Genomic DNA, 22311 nt, shown 5'->3' with positions numbered 1-22311 from the left:
GTTAACTTATAAGCTAACTTCATTAAAACCGGTAGATTTGGCAAAGAGATGCAGATATTGTACAGCATGTAGCTTACATGATCAAACGGTTTTAACATTTACAATTTTTCTGTAAAGCGACACTTGTTTTCTTTCGTGTTTAAAGCTTGAAATTTTTTATTGCTGCAAGTTAGAACCAAAAGGGAAATTCTTGACTAATATTTCCTCAGTTCAGCAGCAGAATTGAAATGGAAAAATATGATATGTGGATTTGTTCTGTATCTGTGATAAAATGAATTTGTTTTTCCTCGATCTTCCACGTAAAATGAAAAACATGTTTCCGCCCGGTTTCGAACCGGGGACCTTTCGCGTGTGAGGCGAACGTGATAACCACTACACTACGGAAACCTATGTACATACAGCCTGAACATTGACAATTTCAAACTGCACCGGAGACTGTGACATACATAAAAGCTGTTTTATATTTCAGCGGCAGCTTCTGGTTACTTCAGTTTGCTAATTTGATCGATTTGAGTTCATGCACGTTATTTCCTACAGTTACTGTCAGCAGGCAGTCAAGTTGAACCTCTGATCCACAAAAAGTTAAAGATGCGCTTGCGCTAAAAACGTTAAATCATCCACCTTCGTCCGTTAGCTTAGTTTCCACAGTTATAAAAAAATAAAACATCTTAATGCCAAAAAAAAAAGCGTGTACATAGAACTCAATATGGTGTATTTAATGGACACAGGACCGACGACATTATCATTATAGACCGAATCACCCTCTGTGTAAACTTCTGAGAGCAAAAGGATCACAGTCTTTACAGTTACTACTCCAAAGATACTCTGCCAAGCCATTTTTGATGGCCCAAAGGTTTTAATAAAACAATAGTCCTTTATTAGTCCCGCAGTGGGGAAATTCACAATGTCACAGCAGCAAGGACGGTAAGATAGAAAAAAGTGGCAAAACATTTTATGTGTGAACGTGCATTTTGTTGTATTGGTTATAAAAACATTAAAACTGCCATCCATCCATTATCTATACGGTTCAGCGGTATTAAAAATGCCATACAACAATAATGAAGGAATCACTTTAGGAAGCACTACATGTACAAACTGAAAAAGCAAGGATTGAGAGTTACAAGGTATTTAGTGTCCCAGTGATTGCACATGAAATTGCAATAACGTGATTACACGTCTTGCAAAGCATATTGAAAATGTTCATGATTCTCCCTCTAACTTTATAAATGAAGGTTATCCTTCCTTAAATAATTTTGAACCAATAAAGCCTTCAGAAATACTTGAAATCATTAAGAATCTTAAAAACTCCTCTGCTGGCCATGACGAAATTACAGCCTATCTGATCAAAAAAGTTGCACCCGCAATTATTGTTCCTTTAACATTTATTTTTTCTTTATCACTTGAATCTGGTATTATTCCACAAGATTTAAAACTTGCCAAGGTCATTCCACTGTTTAAAGCCGATGATCCATCTGTATTTTCGAATTATCGCCCTATATCAATTCTCCCTTGCTTTTCTAAGATACTTGAGAAGTTGGTATATGCTAGAATTTTGAAGCATCTGGATGCCAATAATATTTTGTATGAGCACCAATATGGTTTTAGAAAGAATTATTCTACATATATGGCTCTCTTGCATCTTAGAGAAAAGATTTCAACTGCTTTCGAGAAAAATGAATACGCTCTAGGAATTTTCTTAGACTTATCAAAAGCTTTTGACACTGTGAATTTTAAAATTTTATTATCAAAAATGTCTTGTTATGGTTTTAAAAATAAGGTTCTGCAATGGGTTGAAAATTATTTACACAACAGAGAGCAATATGTCATTTTTAATGATGAACTGTCACAGCGGGATGTTCTGAAATGTGGAGTTCCACAAGGGTCCATTTTGGGTCCGTTGTTGTTTTTGATATACATTAATTATTTACCAAAAGCGTCGAGTATTTTGTCACCTATCTTATTTGCTGATGACACCATTCTCTTTGCTACTGACAGTAATATTGACTCACTTATTGATAAGGCAAAATCTGGGCTCATTCAATTTGCTCAGTGGTTTCAGTTAAATAAATTATCACTTAATGTCAAATTAGTTTCATCATCTTTAAGAACAAGAATAAGAATTACAATCCAGAAAAAACTAAAATTTAAATTAAAAACAACTTACTTTCCAATGTTTCATCAACAAAGTTTTTAGGTGTCAATATTGATGAGAAACTTTGTTTTAAGAATCATTGTGAATATGTGTGCAAGAAGGTCTCAAAATCCTTAGGTATCATAAAAAAGGTTAAACCCTATTTGAAAATAAGTACTTTATTAACCTTATACTACAGCTTAATTTATCCTCATATCTCTCATTGCAATTTAATCTGGGCTAGCACTTATCCTTCTTACTTACAACCAATTCATAGACTCCAAAAATCCTTTGTAAGAATTGCCACTAACTCTCTATATTTAGCTCCATCCACACCTCTGTTTAAAAAAATTACAAATACTAACAAGCTATGATGTGAATAAGTATCAAACAGGAATCTTGATGTACAAAGTCATATGTTTTCCATTTTCTTTACCCAAGCATTTTCATAATTATTTTGACTTTCATTCTTATTCCACAAGAAGGAGGAATGATTTGCATATCCCCTTCTGTAGAACTGCTGTTGTAAAATTTTCATTTATCTACCAAGGTGTTGTGCTGTGGAACGGTTTAAAACATCTAAGTGAAACATGCTCAACATTATCTGCATTTAAAAGAAGGCTGAAGCAAAGTTTATAGATTTTTTAACTCATTTGTGTTTTTCGTTTTATTTCATTCAAATATATCTTTGGACTATTTAATTGTATTCTGAGGTATCAAATATTGCATTTATTTGAGTGTGTGTGTGTATAAGCACAGACGTAAGCTTATGTCCAAAGCTTATATAGTTTTGTAATTGTTATTTATTAGGAGGGGGGGCCGCTTGTAAGCCCATTCGGGTTTTTTTATGACCTCTCCTGCACATCTTGTCTTATTTTCTTTTTTATCTGTGTAATGTTCATTTTTTATAAGTGCAAATAAACAAACAAACAAAAAAAAATTGAACATTGGGCTATTAACAGGGAAAAATGTGTTTCAATGGTGGGTAATCCATGCTGAATTTGGACATTTCCATCTCTTTTTTTTTCCTGCGAGTGCAAAGTAAAAAATATCAAATTTCCACACAAACAAAACAAGCAGCCAGATGTCAGTTTTTGTAATTTTATTGTGTTTTTAAAAAAACAGCATTTTTAATCGAAGAGACCGAAGCCCATGTCGTCATCAGACTCCTCAGACTCTTCCTTCTTCTCCTCTTTCTTCTCCTCCTCCTTAGCTGTAGAGGGAAACAAAATTACAACTTAAAATGCAGCCTTCGAAGTCAACGCTCAAAACCTTTAGAGAAACACGTTTGTAACCCATTTGAAAGTAGTATGGTCCTCTCAGAGCAACACCTTAACAACCAAGAACTATGTTTAACAACAATATCGATTTTCATTTAGATGGACACGTACAACCTGAGACCACGTTTTATGCGACTGTAACATACATGTGGTATACGCACTTCTGGTGCAAAACCACTGGTTTATGAGTTACCTGGGGCGTCACCAGCAGAGGCAGCGACTCCTGCAGCAGGGGCACCAGCTGGAGCTCCACCTCCGGCTCCAACGTTGCAGATCAGACTGCCGATGTCAATGCTGGACAGGGACTATGAAGTAATTTACAGGATATTTTATTCACATGTCCCAAGGTCTGATCTGATTAATAATCCAGACTTCCTGTGACAAACTCAAATACTACACACATTCAGATACCTTTAAGAGAATGGAAGTTGAGTTGTAGTCTCAACTGAACAATTATTCATAATTTCTCAACACGTTCATCTTCCCGATGACAGAAGAAAATGTAAATAAGAGCAGCAAGATAGAACTTTGGAACATTTGGGTCCATTTGAGTCGTAAAAAAGCTGGAGTAAACCGAGCTTAATTGCATCATCTGGGTGAAAGGTTTGATTTTTATACAATTTCAGAAGGCCACTGTGGACCGTAGGCAGGTGCACACAGGTGTGCGTTCTCTTACCTTGGCAAACAGACTTGGCCAGAAGGGCTCCACGGTGACTCCAGCAGCCTTGATCAGAGCATTCAGCTTGTCCTCCTACAGAAAACAAAAAATTTCAACATCTTTGTCCTTAAATTAAGTCGTACTCGTACCTGGAAGAGCTCCTTGTGTACAAGTACACCAAAGCAGAAACGCTCCTTTTGTACCATCCCATGAAACAAGCTACTTTTAACACTAATAAGAGCAAGTTGTCAGCGACAATCATAATTATTATCCAGCAAATAGGAAAAATATAACAGAAGATTTATAAAGAATACAGCTGGTAACACTTATAAGCCACCTCCTCTGAACTAGTCTTAATTATTCTGACAGTATATTCAACAGTTATTATAACTATATGAAATGTTGCAGACACGCTACTTATGTTGTGCCATTTCAAAGTGTCAACCTGCCGCATGACAGCAACTACAACACTGACGTCAACAACAGATAACACATTCAGATAAACGTGACAATTCGCGTTTTTAAAAGTGTAGTATTGTACTCTTGACCAATGACGCCTCCCGTGAAGATAAAAGATGTCTGGCATTTTGCTAGCTTAACGTTAGCTAACACTTGTCAATAAGTGAATCTATCCAAACCCACAACAACATGTGGCGACAGGAACACAATCAGAGAAACAAGTTTTGAAAATAAAATGTCACTCTCACAGTCAACACATCACAATTATGATCTTCCCTGATGCGAGAACTGGGCCTAGCATTAGCAACAAGCATGCCGCCATTTAAGCCGGCACACGGGACAATTCAAACGGTGCACTTTACAATTGGTATTTTAGCCGTTGTAGTCACATTATACATTTCAATTAAGAGCCTGAACAACATCAGACATATATTTTAGGGAGTTTACACCCGCGCACAGTGTTTCCAAGAGCCCTATGCGAAGATACCGCCTCAGCTGTCGGGGGTACTTACGGTGACGGCGACTTCATCGTCGTGGAGGATCAGAGCGGAGTAAATACAGGCGAGTTCGGAAACAGAGGCCATTGTAGATGCTTTATTTTATATCTGTGGCGTCGGATGCCTAAATTTGACGGTGCTAGTCGCCGGATTGAGGACCTTAGCTTCGGGTGAAGAACCAAACACCTTAGGCACGTTGACTTCCTACAGAAGAAAAGGGAGGGAAGAAGGCGGGGACTTGATATATATATACGATGCGTGAGGGATGCGTGTTCTGATGTCATTACGCACAAAACGTAAAATCGCTTTTCGGTCTGAACCATAAGGATAGGTGCTTCAAATCTTTTCAATTCGCTAAGATGACTATATATTTTTAAATGATCCAAATGTTCGTTACTATTAATTTAATTCGGTATTGTTTTAAAATGTTGCTTTTAAATTTAATAGAAACAAAAAACGCCACTTTGGTTAACAGGCAGTGACAAGAGTGAGAATAAACTAGGACTCTTAAATCACATAAAAACGTTTGACAAATACTAAACAGCAGTATGTACCAAGAAATATTCTTCTAACTGAGCATGCTGATACCGCTAGTTTAAAGCAACACTATGTAACATTTCTACCTTAAAATAACAGCTTGAAAAAAATTGTGCGGCAAGAATGAGTTTTAATATTACGATTGGCCTGTCTCCTATGCCCTTCGGGGGGTCTGAGTTGGAATAACTGCGCTATGTAACTTTGCTGGACCGGCCCGGGAGCTGAGCGGAAGTACTTCGACTTGCTTTCTGGCACACCTACCGCAAAAACAAATAGACCCCTCTCACGCTCCCAGGTATAAGGCTAGGCGTCCACTATTCCGGCACGTCAACGTAACTCGCCGGATTGGATGCCTAGTCTCGCCGTGTTGCTGCTGCAGTGGGCCTGTACAGAGGGGCCTGTATACGAAGTTGTATAGAACATACGGGCTCCGGGGGAAAAGTAAATAACTTGTGATTTTAACCAACCGAAGTTTCTCCCTCTAAAAATTTGAGTTTTGGAGGGAAATTAATGTGTATAAATCGTCAGCAATGGAACATTATTTCGTATTTCACCATGGCTGTGGATCTGCGAGCGAGGAGAGCTGCTGCTGCTGCTGAGCCGACACAGGAGATCACATGATCTACAGTCATTGGATAACGCACTCCGTCTGCCGTGGCTAATTTGCATAAACTTCGAGCGAGCCCAACTTTTTGACGTGCCGCAAGTCCCCCGCTCGCCGTGCCGGAATCCCAGCATGCTTTGCGAGCACGGCGACAACGATCGGCCGGATTTCATTGAAAATTAATTGAATGCGTTGGATACGACTTGACGTGCCGGAATAGTGGACGCCTAGCGTAAGCTAGCGCAACATTGTCAGTACGATCATCATGGCTCTGCCACCTAAGAAACAGAAGAAGACGTTGACTGATGAAGCAAGGAAGCGAAAGAGAGAGGCCGACAAAGCAAGAGACCGGACTAGAGTTGCTCTCGAAACAGCCTGAAGGGGGAGCTCCATAATGGGCTTTTTGAGAAGTTACATTGTATTACTTTAATTTAATCTGTTTTTCTGGTTCCTGCAGCTTTAATTTCAAGGCAAAATTATGAAAAATATGTGTATAAAAGAAATGTTCACTGTAGACAAAATATCAAGTCTGGCAGTTTTTTTATTATTACCATTATTTAATGTAAATCAAAACCAGAATAATTACAAATATGTTTACCATCTCAAGGCAAATTTCTGGTAAATTCATCTTGACTGCATTTCCCCTTGTAACAGAAAACATGAACTGGACCTTTCTGTACATAGTTCTTGATATCTGAACAATGAGTGTATTGATTCCATGTAGAGTATTTCTACCTTAAAGTAAATAAAAAAAGTACAACAGGGTACAGAAGTCCAAATGTGATGGTGTAAATCCAAATGAGTTAATACTAAAAGTCTTACCATCACGGTTTCCTCCAAAATGTCAGTATTTATTCCCAGCATCACACAGGTCATTCATGGTGCGCTTTGAAAAGCCCGACAAACAATCCAAAGAATAGTCCAAACATTTGGCACTAACATATTTTCTTGGCCCTGATACATTTAGAAAATACTCAAACAGGTATAATTACAAACGTCGAGTGGATGGAGAAAACAGTACGACTGTCAGTGTAAAAAACAAAACAACATGATTAACCCATGGATAGGGCAGCAAAAAACACACACTTAAACTTCACACATTACAGGAACTTTCAACCTTAACATCCATCTACCTCACCATGACAACAAATTACAATGTTCTTCTCTGCTTGTACAGAAGCTTGAGGTTTCCTGTCATCACCATGGCATACTGGAATCTTATACCAATGAATGAATTTAGTTAATTTCAGAACCACCTTCTTCTTGATTACAGCCTCAGAAAACTCCAAGCATATATCCAGTTTATTATAGCCATACCGGTCAGGTTTAAAGGGATATTCCTGGTATTTATACAAGAATTAACATATCATTTGATCATTTCTGTGCTGTGATTGTTTTCCAGAGCCTGATTGGTAATAACCTTTGAATGAGAAATGTCAAAACATAATTAGCCAAATCTATGGCTGAAGCAAAACTGTGCCTTCTGAAGGTTTTTAACGAATCAGATACAGAACTTGTGTAATAATCTGAAAGTCCATGAGAAGCAAACCAACAGTGATCCTTCACACTTGCCAGAGTCCGCTGTTCAAGGTGATAAAAACCCAAACTAATGGATAGATCCGGGGCTACTTCAGTCATTGCAAAGTCTGAAAGCAAGCTTTCCTGTAATCCCGTTTGATAGTACTACAGTAGTTATTTACTCTTGATAAGTGAAGCTTCTCGACTGAGCTACAACTTTTGGGTATACTGTATGTATTGGTTTCTCAAAGCAGCCTGAAGCGGACTTCTCATGTCAGTTACGTTGAGTTTAAATCTGTATTTGATAAAAAAAAAAAAAAATGGAATACAGTGTACAATTTGAAGTTATTATAGTTAATAAATGTAGTTCTGGCCAGATTAGTTATATGTTGATAGTAAAGTCACTGTTGTTATTGATGTACTCGATCATATCAGAAGGGAGCATCCACTGAAACGCTGTATTCTTTTTTGTGTGCTGAGTAAAGGTCAGTCACAACAGTCTTAAACGTGTTTTTCTAAGTTGTTGCCTTAGTTTTGAAAAAGCAACAGATTTAGCTTATTTATCTCTCCGTCCTATCGCACACTGCAGAAAACCCCAAAGACATCTCCTAACAGCACACAGCAGATAAGCAGATGTAGCCCTTTGAAAATTTTACACTTCAGGATGGTGTAGAAAAGTCAGATCGCACAAGAATGTTAAAGCTTTAGGTCCATTTATAACCAGATGAACCACGAAGCTCTGTTCAATTAATGTTAGTAAAGGTACCAGTGTTTAACAATTTGGGGTGATCTACTGGCAGAAATTCCATATATTCATTGCTAAGTTTTCATGAGAGTAAATGAGAAGGGTTTTGTTTTCGTTACCTTAAGAAAAGAGTGATTTCTAACTATTAACAATGGGGATCCTCTTCCATAAAGTCCACCATGTTGCACTGCCGTGTTTCAGCAGTAACTCAGAATGGATGAGCCAAACACTGGCTCTACAGAGGCCATTTGTGGTTTTCAAGTTTTTAGCAGCCGCTGTAGTAGAGGGTACGCAGGAGGGTGTTCAACTGGCTGCAATCTGCATCTTCGGCGCTAGATATCACCAAACCCCATTTACTGCTCCTTTAATATCAGCGGATAAGCGTGGAGTCAAGATGACATCCACAGATGCCAGATCACAGAAGTCAGCTGCCAGTGTTTTCTTTTCTAGTCCTTGTGAGGCTTCCCTTTGGGTTTGTCGTCATACGAAACTCCATATTCATTTACTCTAGTTTTGTCCACAGGGTAGAGCCTGGGGAGGGGGAGAGGAAAAGTTTTAGAAAAGAAAAATCGTCACGCAACTTTGGCTGAAAATTTAGGTCTGTGTGTAGTGTGTGTGTGTACCATCTCTGATAAAGGTAAATGAGAAACACCACATCGTCTCTGAAACATGCCAGTCTGTGAGATGTTGGCATGGTGATGATGAAGGCAAACACATCGTCGATGAAGGTATTGAATGCCTGGTAACAATCAATGAGAGTAAATTACTTCTAAATAAGCGTAAACACTCATTGCTGATTATGTTATTCAGTAATTATAACAATTATTAGTTTTTTCTATTTTTTTTCCCCATAATAAACTGTGAAAGGTGAACCTTTATAGAAAGCTCTCGGAATCTGAACACGTGCTGTTTTGTCACATGATCTGGATAGGCAATTAAATCATTAACAAACACAAACTGTGCTCTTACCTTGTACATGAAGGCCTTCCAGGGCAGGTGAGCCACAGATTTCAACTGTTGAATAAAGAATTGAGAGAAAATATATCAGTGGGACATCAAAAAGACAAAAAAGCTGAGCAGATTTTCTGGTCTTTAACTCAAAAACTCACCTTGTAGTTGACAAACAGTTGAGGAAGCATGAAGAGGAAACCAAAGGCATATACCCCTGAAATTATGACAATAAAATTAGAGTTTGTTGTGGTAATTTCCCTTAATTATGATGATGTAAACAAAGCAAGCTCTTCATCAACGGGAAATGTCATCGATTCTCTCGATACACTGATTAATGTGTTAAACAACAGGGTTTTTTTTTTATCTGTGTGCTCAGAATATAAAGTAGCTTACCGTTCACCAAGCTGTTGATCAACCACGAGTACCAACTAAAAAGAGATAAGAGGTTTACAATCAAGACCGATGAAATCTGCATCACACATTTGATTTAAAAACACGTCTTTTTATTCATACATTTTGACTCCTACCTCTTATATCGTAGAAATATCAGAGCATACATGGCTCCTCCAATGCACAGTGGATAAAGGAGGTACGAGAGATACTTCATGGCCTACGGCAAAGCAGACGTGGGATGTAACGTTTAGCCGAAATGCTCCGATTATTAAGTGTCCATGCATATATATATATATATATATATATATATATATATATATATATATGTGTGTGTGTGTGTGTGTGTGTGTGTGTGTGCTGCCTCTTACCAGAGTATCATATTCTTCTGTTCTCCTCTCTGATTCATCTAATTTCCCAAACTGTGAAATAGAAAAGGAACACAACTTAACCAACGCATTTGATTAGTTTGCGCAGCTGTGAGGTCAGACCACCTGAAATGAACAAAAAGTGCTAAAATATACCAAGGGTGGGGGGTGTAAATACATGGCAGATAATTACACCCTGAGATGGATTCACACCTACCAGGAATGTTGGTTTTCCGCCTTTCCAGAAAACCTGAATCTTAAAGGCCTTCTTCACTTTCCACACCTGCACAGAACACATACGATCAAAAGAAACAGATACCACACATCCACCAAGATTTAAACGGCAGGTTGTTATGGACTACATTTACCACGACTTTTACTTTGTTATTTCTGCTGCTCGTTCTAACATTGTGACGAGTGTCATAAGTCTTTATTAGTGCACATTTATAAACCAGCGGTACCCTGTTTGGTTGGTCTTCTATTGACTTGACAAACATCACAAATGTCTTACTTTTGGACAGTAACTATGGACATATTTCTATAGTGCAAAGGTCTTGAGCAGCTTTACCCTCTTGGACAAGTTTTTCTGCAGAGTGATGTAATTTACAATGTATAATGGTCTTTTCGTGTGTCAGTGTGCACTTACTTCAATGATAGAGCCGATTCCAGCTGGTATGAGCACAAGGAGGCTTGTCTGCTCATCCAGCAAGTACAAGAAAATCACTATGGTACTGAAACATCGCCACAGCACTGAAAGAAAGAGCATACAAACAAAATGTGTTACAGCAGCAGCTCTGTCTGAATTATTAATCATCTGTATTCTCTCCTGGACCTGTCGCCTACATGACACAACCTCGGATAAGCAGGGGAAAATAGATGGATGTATCAATAAGTTCATATTACTATGGACTTTTCCTCAAAGTATCACTTTTTTCATTACGTTTTAACAACTCTTTTTCAACAGTCGAGACACATTTGCAGGTTATGTTATTGTACATTAACGATATGCCCATACTGCTAATATATATATATATATATATATATATATATATATATATAAAGTAATCTTTTTTACTCTGCAATTGTGAAGGTGAGCAGAAGGATGCAGGGTGCAACATCTGGCTGCACAGGTGTCCAGATTAACTGACTCAGATTATACACCAGCACACCGATTATGCATGGCTCCTTCTAGATTCTCTTGTTTTATATATTTTTACAAATGTTTTTCTTATTTTCTTCTAACGTGTAAGAAGAAAGTTGCAGCTGTTTAATGTGCTATGCGTTTTCTTCAGTTTACCTATGAGAGCATAAAAAAAAAAAGCGCTGTTAGGTCACCTACCTGCCTTGCTGGACATTCCCACCATGCTTTTCTTCTGCTTCCAGAAGCTGATGTCATTTTTGAAGGCCAAGAAGTCAAAGAGGAGCTGGAGAAATGACAGAAAAGATGAAAGTTATCCTTCAAAGTCATCACAAGGTAAAAGTTTGTGTCACATTAAGTCATCACTGAGAAGTTTTTAGCATCTTTTCCTGGTATCACACTGCACTGCACTGCACTACAGCTTTAATGGAAGGTTTGCAGATCACTTGTAATTTTCCACAGTTTTGTTATGTGACAGGCTAATTTTAAAATGGATTTCTATATCATTTCTTTCTTCGGCAATACACACACAGTTCATCCACAATGTAAAAAACAGGTTTTGGGAATATTTCTGAAATTCATTGAAAAGACGAGTCAGAAAGATTCCATTCATATCAGTGTTTAGACCCTTCACTCAATAACTGGCTAAATAACATCAGCCTCAAGCCTTCCTGGAGCTGCAGCATTCCTGTAGAGGTTTCTGCTATTCTTTTTGACGGAATTTAACCCTGGCTTAAACCGTCAGTGCGCAGACATTTTCAGACGTCTCTGGAGATAACATTGCTGGTATCAGCCAAACCCTGGCTGCGTCCCTCCAGGTTTCTCTCCGAGTTTCCTTGGAATCTCGAAATACCAACAAAATAGGTTACGTTATTTCAAGATTATGAGCTAATCAACTTGTGATCTCAAGATAATGATATCAAAATAAATGAAAGCCACTCTCATCTTCTGTAAAATGGGATATTCCCACCTTTTGTTTTTAATTATGTAAACTAATGAGGAAAAAAAAGGGGTCTCTCAGATAGACTCACATGGAAGGCAGCAACAAAAAAGGTCAAAGCCAGGAAGTACAGGTTGGTATCCACAAAGATCCCTTTAATCTCATCAGCATCCTTCTCTGTGAAACCTGCAAAATAAAGATACAAACACATGTTAAGATAAACTCATATGATAACCATTTTAACCTTGTCTATGTTCAGATAGATGGATTAACCTACCAAACTGCTGCAAAGAGTAAACAGCATCTTGCATATGGATCCAGAATCGAAGTCTCCCCAGACAGATGGAGTCGTACGAGATGGTCAGAAGCAGCTCTGTGGAGGTAGTGTTGATCTCCTACACATAGAGTAAAACAAATACTTCTGTCAGTTCAGAAAGCAACATTTTCTCTTGTGATACTATTGGTATTGTGGTCTTGTGCACTTCTTCTACTGGGACTACTTGACAGGCAGTTGCAATGCCTTACATCAAAGCTATTTTAAGGTAAAGACTTACCACAAGGTCTTTGACCCGGTTGCTTAGCTCATCAACAAACAGCAGAGGTAGATACACCATCTTCTTCCCATTCTGGAATCTGAAGCACAAACAAATAAGTCTTTTTATGGTGCGTTTTGTACGTGTGTGTGTGTTTGTATTTCTTTTTCTATATACATCAGGTCCAAAAACGAGTGGCCCTCATATTCTTGTGGGGTCCAACGTGTTTTGTGGGGGTCAAATGGTGGACCCCATATGTTTAAAGAGGTTTGTGAAAGTCAAAACTTGGTTTTAAGGTTAGGGTTAGGCATTCAGCTGTGTGGTTAAGGTTAAAGTTAGAAAAACAAGTGTGTGTGTATGTGTGCATCTTACACTCTAAGGTATCTGTGAACGTCACTGGGGAGGTATTCTCTGTCAAATATGAAGTGGTCACTGACAATGTTCAGTGTTAGACGGGTGCGCCAGTGAGAAACTGGGTGATCTGACACAGAAGAGGCTCCAGCTCCTGATTCAGGGTTTCCATCACGCTGCTTCTTCTTCTGGCCTTCGCGTTTCTGACCCTGTAAGATCATACAGACAAAGATGTAGCAATACCTTCAAATCAAGCTGTGGTACAAGAGCAGGAGGAAGCAATTACTCCGCCAAGGCAGTCGTCAGAGTGGAGGCAAGCAATCACTGCCATTTGTTTTTTCTGCCTGGCTGTTTGTCATTAAGATTTTGCAAAAGCTACAAAGCTTAATTTTATTCAATTGGGGGGAAAGGTTTGGCAAAGGAAATAGTCTATTTTGGTTTCAATCAGAGGATGCTCTCTGTGCTGTTAATATTAGTTAACAGTTCACTATCAGTCTTAGCTCCTTCTGAGAAAACCACCTTTCAACAACACTGTGTTCCGTTACCGTGTGGTACCCACATGTAAAATAACTGAGCATGTTAGCTCACATGTGCAATCGAGGGCAGCAACTTTGCCTTGGCAGACATGTGAGGAAGTGAAAGCCTCAGCGTCATGCCTGCTCTGACAGGAGACTCTTCCATGGAATCTAGCCGTGGTTTGTCAAACTCGTCATTACATGTAAGGCTGACACAGATTTTTTTTTTTTCTTAAAGTCCTAAAGTTGGCAAGAAGGAGGAGAAGGTGTAAGCGAGTGCAACTCATCTTGTGGCTGACTGGCAAAGATAAAAGGGGGGTTGGGTTGCTTTGTGACAAAGGATCAGGAGAAATATACAAAGGCACAGCTTTACAGTGGACACAGATGCTGTTACATTATACTGCCAACCTCGTTTGAATAACTGCTGTTCTAGATTAAAAAGTCAGTACGCCACCCAGCCTCAAGTCTGTGTATTGATCAATGTAATCATGTCACAACATCCTATGTGTGTAATGAAAAAAATAACAAACAAATAATGACCCCAAGGTCACCAGACACCAGAATTCAGTACCTGTGTTTGATCCTCTCCAGATATCAGAGAGATTTCAGGAGGTTTGGGGACCATGTAGGTGGTAAGTTGAGCCACCAAGTGGACCTGTCGTGGATCCTGCCATGGATCGAGACCAGCTTGATGGACGAATATTAGTGCGTACAAAGTCCCATTATTACGTGTTTTCTTGGGGAGGGAGACATTAACTATCCTGGAAAGAAAGACAGAGAAGAAAGAAAACAGAGTCAGTTAGCAAACAAATGATTTGTTCCCAGTGACCATCAGCTCACTCCAATTGTTGATGTGCTCTACTTTTCTACTACATATGAATTCTTGAATGAAACCTGATAAATTAAGGCCAAATTACTCTTATATGTTAACGTTCTGTTTTAATAACTGCGCAAAATGCTGTGAATTCAGCTCAGTGGTCATCACCGATTTCCCAGCGTTGACTTTAATAAAGATTTTAAAAACAGAATTTCCCATTATCTCTAAAACTTGTGAGTCTCACAAACCTCTCAAACTTGGCGTTGACATCAAAGTTCTCCTCTTTGTAGATGAGAGTATGGCCTCCATCTGCATTAGGCCGCAGTGCAGCGTAGATACTCAACTAATACAAAGAGAGTGAAAGGACTTACTGAATCAATTATTCAAAGCAGCAACAAACCAAACCAAACCCACAAAATGGCTGAACAGGAAAAAAGAGTTGATAGCGATACCATCTGTCCATCTACAATTCTGACCTGTAGTTTGGGGTTCGCTGCCAGGAAAGGTGTGATGCAGTTGTCTCCTTTGGGGTTATCACAGGGTTTGGTGTACACTATCCCGTACATCACCCAGCAGGTGTGGAGCACGTACACCACAAACACCCCCACGATCAGGGAGGTGAAGGATGTTTTCAGAAACATGATGTTTTGTGTTGTGATGCCGTCTCTCTGAGCTAGCTGAGCAGCGGGGCCATATGCCTGCATATATGAGCCGTCACAGATGGGATTTGATTATTGCATGTATACATTTAGGAACACAAATCATAATGAGCAACCAAAATACTTTGCAACAACTCGCTCTTCCAGTTTTCTCAAAGAACAAGATGACAGCCATATCATGTTAAAAGTTACAGTGAAAGTACAGTCTTGACATTAAAAATGATACTCACACGAGCCTCAGCATTTTCAGTACAATATAATTACTGTGAACACTTTGTCTAATTACTATAATAGCTATTATACATAACTTAACCAGAGAACTGAATTGCCTCGGGTTATGGTAAATAGCTTCTGGTCCTTTATGATTGTATTCATCCATTCATCTTCCGCTTATCCTACACTTCTTTTAGTGATTAACCACAACTTGACCGATAATGATGAAAAGGTAGCGGTAGGAAGGCCTATATCCTGCTTTAAAATGATCCATATGGTTGAATCTCAAATGTTTGTTAACCACCTTCTAAAGTAAATATATACACGATGATGTTTCATGTTATCTGCTATCACATACAATCTCACTGTTTGTCAATGTTCAATCCGATACACTATCATGCTTCACAGGTTGAGGTATAAAATAATAGCAAAAATCAGACGTTAAGCATTACCGGTGTTAAATCTGGCTGGCTGTCGGTGACAGTCGGTATCAACTGGATCACTGGCTGGCCATCCGTCCATTCACTTTACTGGTCCTGCCGGGCACCTAACAGCGACGACATCGTTTCTTTAAAGTCTTCCAAAATGTGTTAACTGAAGGCATCTGCTACCTGCTCGGCAGGTTCCTTAATTCAAAGCAAAAATGTCAAAACAATTTGTTAACTGAAAGCGTGAGGTGGATCTATATTTCCGCCATTCGTTTCCTGGTTGGTTTGCTTTAAACGAGAATTGGATGAGAAGTAACGCGAGACTTTACGTTTAAAGCTATGCCTGTGGTTGTAGAATAATAAAACAGGGAAACAGGGATTTAATCGAAAGAAACTCATCTTGCGAACAATTTATACGTATAAAGTAAAACATTTGTTTTTAGGTCTACAAATTTAGTCCAACACGTGCTTGTTTAATTATTGTTTTCTGAGACTTGTTGCGTGATCTGTCCAGATAAAACTAACTGCCGTGACCCGGATTCGAACCGGGGTTGCTGCGACCACAACGCAGAGTACTAACCACTATACGATCACGGCTGGCCATTGGTACTGAGAGATGCGAGTGACATAACTTAATCCAACTCCAACATGCCTCATCTGTTAGTTTCTTGTAGAAGCAAGCTCTGCATCGAAAGGAGCCAGGCTGAGGTGGCATGGGCATCTAATTAAGATATTTCCTGGCACGTCCAGTTGGGGACAGATCTCAGGTCAGACCCAGAACTTGCTGGAGGAATTACATGAGATCCCCCTGGAGGAGCTGGAGAGTCGCTGTGAGATGGAGATGGATGTCCGGCTTTCCCTCCTGGACCAAAATATAAACAGTTGCAAAGGCAGACTACTTTCATTTCTGTTTGTCATCGCAGCCCTTTCCCTGAACTGGAGAAACTGTATTTTCCCCCCGACTTTAAATCTAACATAGTTACAAGGTGGACTCATTTTTATCATTTGATGAACATCTATTTAGGACAAGTCACAGGCATTCGCAGCTATTTTCCAATCAATTAAAGGGGAGGAAAATAACTAAGATTTACAGTCTTCAGCAACAGTCTGTAACGTCAGTTATAGTCGTTCACTCATTTACACACGTCAGTTAAATAAATGAAAAACAGAATAAAAAATTAAAAATTGTAGAGTGGAGGGAAAAATCCTTCTGGCTAACACTGGTGCATTTACATTGACAATGATTAATGTGCACTGTCCCTGAGAAATAAAAAATAAATAGATTTTTAAAAAAGCTATGCTTTCTTGCAGTTGCTGCAGTCTTGAAAAATAGGTCCTGATGATGTTGCATCTCGTGCAGTTGTACTAATATGATAAGTCATTTTCAATGTGGTTTTTAATCTGAAATATCGTATTATTCTCAGTTCTGTTTATTTTTACAGGCAAAAGAGAGCTTGTATTTGCACCTGACAGGTGCATATGTCTATAGAAATAGACCTTTTCTGTCAATATTTCACTCCTTCTGGTCACACTCAGGGCAGTCACCTCTAATGCAGGAGCAGACCTACGTAAAGTTCCTTTCTGTCATAAAGAAAACATTTTCTATGTCCTGCTTCATCCTGCTCAGCTTGCAGTGGAAAGCAGGAGCCCAGCAGACATCAGCCAAAAAGGCTGGGGACACCCTGGACAGGTGACCAGTTCGTAGCAGGGCTAACACGGAGACGTACATGACAAGCAACCAAGCACGCTCACATGTGCAGGCAACTTATAATCACCACTTAACATAACATCCGTGTATTTGGATTGTGGAAGGTAGCCGGAGTATCCACAGACAAAACTCACCTGATCAGAGCCTGTGAGATACAATTACTTCTAATAAGCTGCTGATGTTTGCCTCATTACATAACACTGCAGCTGTTCAGTTGTTGTTGTTATCACCGACTGCATTCTCCCACGATGTGGGAACTTATTAATATTTGACACCGATGTACAAGCCAAAATGTAGAAAATAATAAAGAATAAAGAAATAATCCCAAACTTTTTAACACAGCCACAAGGTCATTTAATGTTTCTCTTTACATCTTTTTAAAGAACTGCCCGTCCAAATTACATCATACTTCACACCTCGTAGTCAAACTCTTTGAGTCCACTGCTATCTGCATATCACAGGTAGTGCAAAAATAAAATTAAAAAACATGACCTCTTCGTATAAGTTGCTGGTATTTGTGAGCCACCCCAATGGGTTAATCAGTGAGCTTTGGCTGATCAGACCAGTTGGTCGTCATTTAAACTGAAGAAGAAAAAAAAAAAAGAGCATGGATGTAACACTCACTCATCATTTTGTGTCCTGAGGGGGGGGGCATTTGGATGATGGGGGTGAGAGAGCTTGGGGAGGGGAGAAGGAGGATCGGGCACTGCAGCCAAGAGAGGAGGGAATGGCAGATAATGAGGAAAAGGGGGGGGGGGGGGTGATGAAGATCTGCAGAAACCACACTGCAACTAAGTGAATCAGAATTTGATAAAGAGGAAAGAGGACAACTCTAAAGTGAGCAGACATAAAAGCAGAGAGGTGGAAAATAAGACAACTAAAACAAAAGAGATATAGTGACACACACACACACACACACACACACACACACCCATCTAGTGGTGTAGTCCAGGGTTTATGCGGGTATACGGCGTATACTTATTTGTCAGTCAGCATTCCGTATACCCACATCTAAAATTTATGACCCAGTCTCAGCCAAGCTTTAGCTGTCAGACAGATGAATGAATACTTTGGTTTACAGAAGAGTTCATGGTCAACTCAATGACTGCAGGGTCCCCAGGTCCTGTGGCAAAACAAGCCCCAAACTGTCATCCCTCTACTTCCGTAGATGGGCACAGAACTACCTGTCCGAGGGCGCGGCTGTAAAAATAGTCATGCTCTCTTTCTCTCGTTGGAAATGGAAGATGACATGTTACAGTTTGTCACACCGTCTTTAAATTAGTGTGTATTTTAGCTCTGAAAAGGCAATATGATTCCAAAATACATAGTGTGGTAAAAGCTGCTAAATATAGACTCAATTATTATCTTAGTGCCCACTCTTCCGTCTTCAAAAATAGAAATTGGAGTAGGAATGGCTATTTCTGTGTAATTACTCACTCACAGTATTTTAAAAATTATTGTATTTCTAAACTAAGTACAGTCACGCAAAACAAGACAAGAGCATGTGCTGAACATTTTCCACCTCTACACACAGACGGCCCAGTCAAACAGATGTATATGGAGTTGTGCTTATAAAGAGACAGTGTTATGGTAATGATGCAGAAATAGATCATTCTCTTCAGAATAGTGCAGGAAATTATTTCCTGATATTCTCTTCATTACAAGCTGGGGTTATTAATTCAAAATTTGTTTTAATTACATTTTCCTCATGTAAGATATGTGCAGAGATTGTGTAAGCAGTCAGAGCGAGAATAATAACCTTGTCGGCGCAGACATGTGGCGGGTTGCCTGGGGATAAAATGCTTCAAAAGCAAATACCAATTTATCTCACAAAACCTCAGGGCAGGACAAACAATACAGGTATAAAAAGTACAATTTTATTTGTGTGTCTTTGCTGTATGGTAAATAATTATTTTAAACAATCTTTTGTTTGCTTTTGCTCTCTCTGCAACAGCCGGTGTGACATTTAACCAACACTTTGTGTCCCAAAGTGACTTTAGATTATATTTAACCTTATCAATGTGCTGAAGACGGTGTCGCTCATCTTCCTCTGAGTTCAGAACACTGACACTGGCCTTCGCCTTGATGTAGTCCTTGAACCTCTTGGTATTTTCTTTCATCACATGCATCGTAGCAGCCATACTCCTTGATCCCCATATAACCTCAGTTACTCTGCCATCGGGATATTGTATGTGGGGTTAACAGTAGATTTTAACACTATCAGGAAGTGCTCTGTGGGCAAATTTCCCAGCTGAACATTACCTCATAAATCTGCCATCGGATGCAATTAAATTCTGGGTTTCCAGCTTCTTTCCAATCTTTCCAATCTTTAATGTGATTCAACTCCCGGTACACCAATGATTGCTTGTGTCACTTCCTGTCTGTCAGATGGGTCACATTTGTGGATGAGGTGACCCTTGTTGGGCCGCATAAAAAAAGGGCTGTGCAGCTAAAGAGGCACTTTCAAAAATGATAGAAATCTGCTTTTCAGAAACTACATGAGAAGCCTTTTAACGCATGGTATCTTTAATTTTTATTTTCTTAACGTTCAATCCTGCTTTTTTTGTTTTAATTATAATTTTTGCTCAATCTTTGCAAGTGCAACCCAAGAAAGAAGTTGTAAGAAAAATAATTATAAATTAATCAAGGCTCATCATCTTGGAATAGAAAGATTAAAGCATTTGTTTTCAGAGGCACAAAATAATGAATTAGATGCATTAAATGCAGTTTTAAGGCGCCTAGATATTGTCATAAGCTCATTAAATACAAATCACTGTGTTATGAAAACAAACAAAAAGAAAAAAAACAACATTCCTTCATTGTGCATTACTTTAAACTGTCATGAAATTAAGAAATACTTTACCAAAAGTCAAAGTCAAAGTCAAATTTATTTGTATAGCACATTTCATGTACAAAACAATTCAAAGTGCTTTACATAAAATAAAAGCATTGCAGCAGGGAGTGTAAGAAATATTAAAAATACAAAAAAGAATATAAAGAGAAACCAATAAAATAATTTAAATGAATTTAAAAACAAGCAACAGGCCAGATAAATTAAAAGATACCGTGCAGATTTCATGCATAGACACATGAGAAAAGAAATGTTTTTAACCTGGATTTAAAAATGTCTACATTTGGTGAAAGTTTAATCTCCACTGGCAGTTTGTTCCACTTGTTTGCAGCATAACAGCTAAATGCTGCTTCTCCATGTTTAGTCTGGACTCTGGACTGGACCAGCTGACCTGAGTCCTTGGATCTAAGAGCTCTGCTAGGTTTATATTCTCTGAACAGATGTATTTTGGGCAGGGCTCCGAACCGGTTCAAGGAACGAAAACGAAAACCGAAAACGAACGGAATTTTACGAGGAACGGAAACGGAAACGAAAACGAAAACGAAATGGTCTTCAACTGTTCCGGAACAGAAACGTTATTCTGAAATCCACAAAATCGGTTAATAACGTTTTTTTTCGTTCTCTATATATTTTATAAAATTTCACAAAAGCGTAGCCTTTGTCAGGGAAAAAAAAAAGACTACTTCTGGTTGTGCGTTCACTTCGCTGCCCGCTAGGCTCAATGCAGGCAGCTGTCACGAATCACTTCCTTTATCCACTACTTAGTCTAGTTATCCACTAGTTATCCACTAGTTAAGTGATGGTTCGGAGTAGATTCACCCTAGGGTCATTTGAACCGTGACATCCAGCCAAGTAGCCCACCCGAAGTTTTTCCGATCTTGGCCGAACATCAGCTGAGTTACTGAGTTATCCCGAATAGCTTAGTACAAGCGCTAACGGACCCTGGCAGTATCTCCAAAATGGCCACACTAAAATCACACGCCATGATACCAAACTTCTACAGTAGTACAAATATGGTCTGTACTCGCAAAACGATGCATTTGGAAGTTTGTACATAGTCCAGGAGTTTATTATTATCAACAGAAGCCTAATAGCTTCTCTGCTGCTAAAGCTGCGTCGACGTCACTTCCTTGATCAGGGAGCTTCAAAGTAAGATGAGGGTTGATCTACTACTGTAGACAACAAAGCAAGGCTGCTCAATTTCTCCATTGATAAAATAAATTCACAACTCTACAACATAAAAATTCATGTAGAATATAGCATATACTTTGTTGTCTACAGTAGTAGATCAACCCTCATCTTACATTGAAGCTCCCAGATCAAGGAAGTGACGTCGACGCAGCTTTAGCCCATCTGAATGTTTTTGGATGCTGCCAGTGATTTATTATTTTTGGGCATAGAGCTACGGTGTAAATCAAGGGCAAATACTAATGAGTACGTCTATTCTAAGGTAAAGTCCACACACGTAGACTTGATAGGCCCGCCAAACACTGCCGGAACGATAAGAACGAACGATATTTAACGTTCCGAACTGGTTCAGGAACGATATGTTGGTGGCGGAAAGAAGGAACGAAAACGTTAGACATGCCTGAACCGTTCGGAACGGAACGATTGAAAAATAATTTCGTTTTCAAGCCCTGATTTTGGGCCTAAACCGTTCTGGGATTTGTAAACCATCAGCAGGCTTTTAAAATCTATTCTGTGACTGACTGGAAGCCAGTTTAAAGATTTCAAAACTGGTGTGATGTGTTCAGATCTCTTAGTCCGGGTTAAAACTCCAGCAGCAGCGTTCTGGATGAGCTGCAGATGTTTAATGCTCTTTTTGGGAAGTCCAGTTAAAAGAGCATTACAGTAATCGAGTCTACTGAAGATGAATGCATGGATGAGTTTCTCCTGGTCTTTTTGGGAGAGGAAACCTTTAATTCTGTTGATGTTTCTGAGATGGTAAAAAGCTGCCTTGGTGACAGCTTTGATGTGGCTGCTGAAAGTCAGATCTGAGTCTATCAACACTCCGAGGTTA

At 39.1% G+C, this 22311-nt stretch overlaps 2 protein-coding genes and 2 non-coding genes across 4 annotated transcripts; all 4 read right to left on the bottom strand.

Moving 5' to 3' along the window:
* Nucleotides 1-314: 314 nt before the first annotated feature.
* On the bottom strand, nt 315-387 carry trnav-cac (transfer RNA valine (anticodon CAC)). The gene has a single exon. It is a non-coding gene; the product is annotated as a tRNA-Val (tRNA).
* A 2831-nt stretch (nt 388-3218) lies between these two features.
* On the bottom strand, nt 3219-5262 carry rplp1 (ribosomal protein lateral stalk subunit P1). The gene is made up of 4 exons (XM_075449155.1): nt 5041-5262; nt 4088-4162; nt 3605-3716; nt 3219-3344 (listed from the first exon to the last, which is right to left on the bottom strand). Exons 1-4 carry the CDS (start codon nt 5110-5112, stop codon nt 3262-3264), a joined length of 342 nt encoding a protein of 113 aa, XP_075305270.1. The 5' UTR covers nt 5113-5262; the 3' UTR covers nt 3219-3261.
* A 1734-nt stretch (nt 5263-6996) lies between these two features.
* Nucleotides 6997-16024, bottom strand: clptm1l (CLPTM1 like). Its single transcript, XM_075449685.1, has 18 exons — nt 15757-16024; nt 14909-15130; nt 14681-14775; nt 14187-14376; nt 13122-13309; nt 12771-12849; nt 12494-12611; nt 12308-12402; nt 11478-11562; nt 10785-10888; nt 10356-10421; nt 10142-10192; nt 9908-9990; nt 9774-9808; nt 9539-9594; nt 9399-9443; nt 9053-9168; nt 6997-8960 (listed from the first exon to the last, which is right to left on the bottom strand). Exons 2-18 carry the CDS (start codon nt 15071-15073, stop codon nt 8876-8878), a joined length of 1656 nt encoding a protein of 551 aa, XP_075305800.1. The 5' UTR covers nt 15074-15130; nt 15757-16024; the 3' UTR covers nt 6997-8875.
* Nucleotides 16025-16257: 233 nt separating this feature from the next.
* trnah-gug (transfer RNA histidin (anticodon GUG)) lies at nt 16258-16329 on the bottom strand. The gene has a single exon. It is a non-coding gene; the product is annotated as a tRNA-His (tRNA).
* Between the last annotated feature and the right edge of the window lie 5982 nt (nt 16330-22311).

The sequence above is a fragment of the Odontesthes bonariensis genome, chromosome 18 (genome assembly GCF_027942865.1).
Source record: "Odontesthes bonariensis isolate fOdoBon6 chromosome 18, fOdoBon6.hap1, whole genome shotgun sequence".
In the NCBI taxonomy this organism is placed as follows: Eukaryota; Metazoa; Chordata; class Actinopteri; order Atheriniformes; family Atherinopsidae; genus Odontesthes; species Odontesthes bonariensis.
This window is presented reverse-complemented; position numbering and strand designations above follow the sequence as displayed.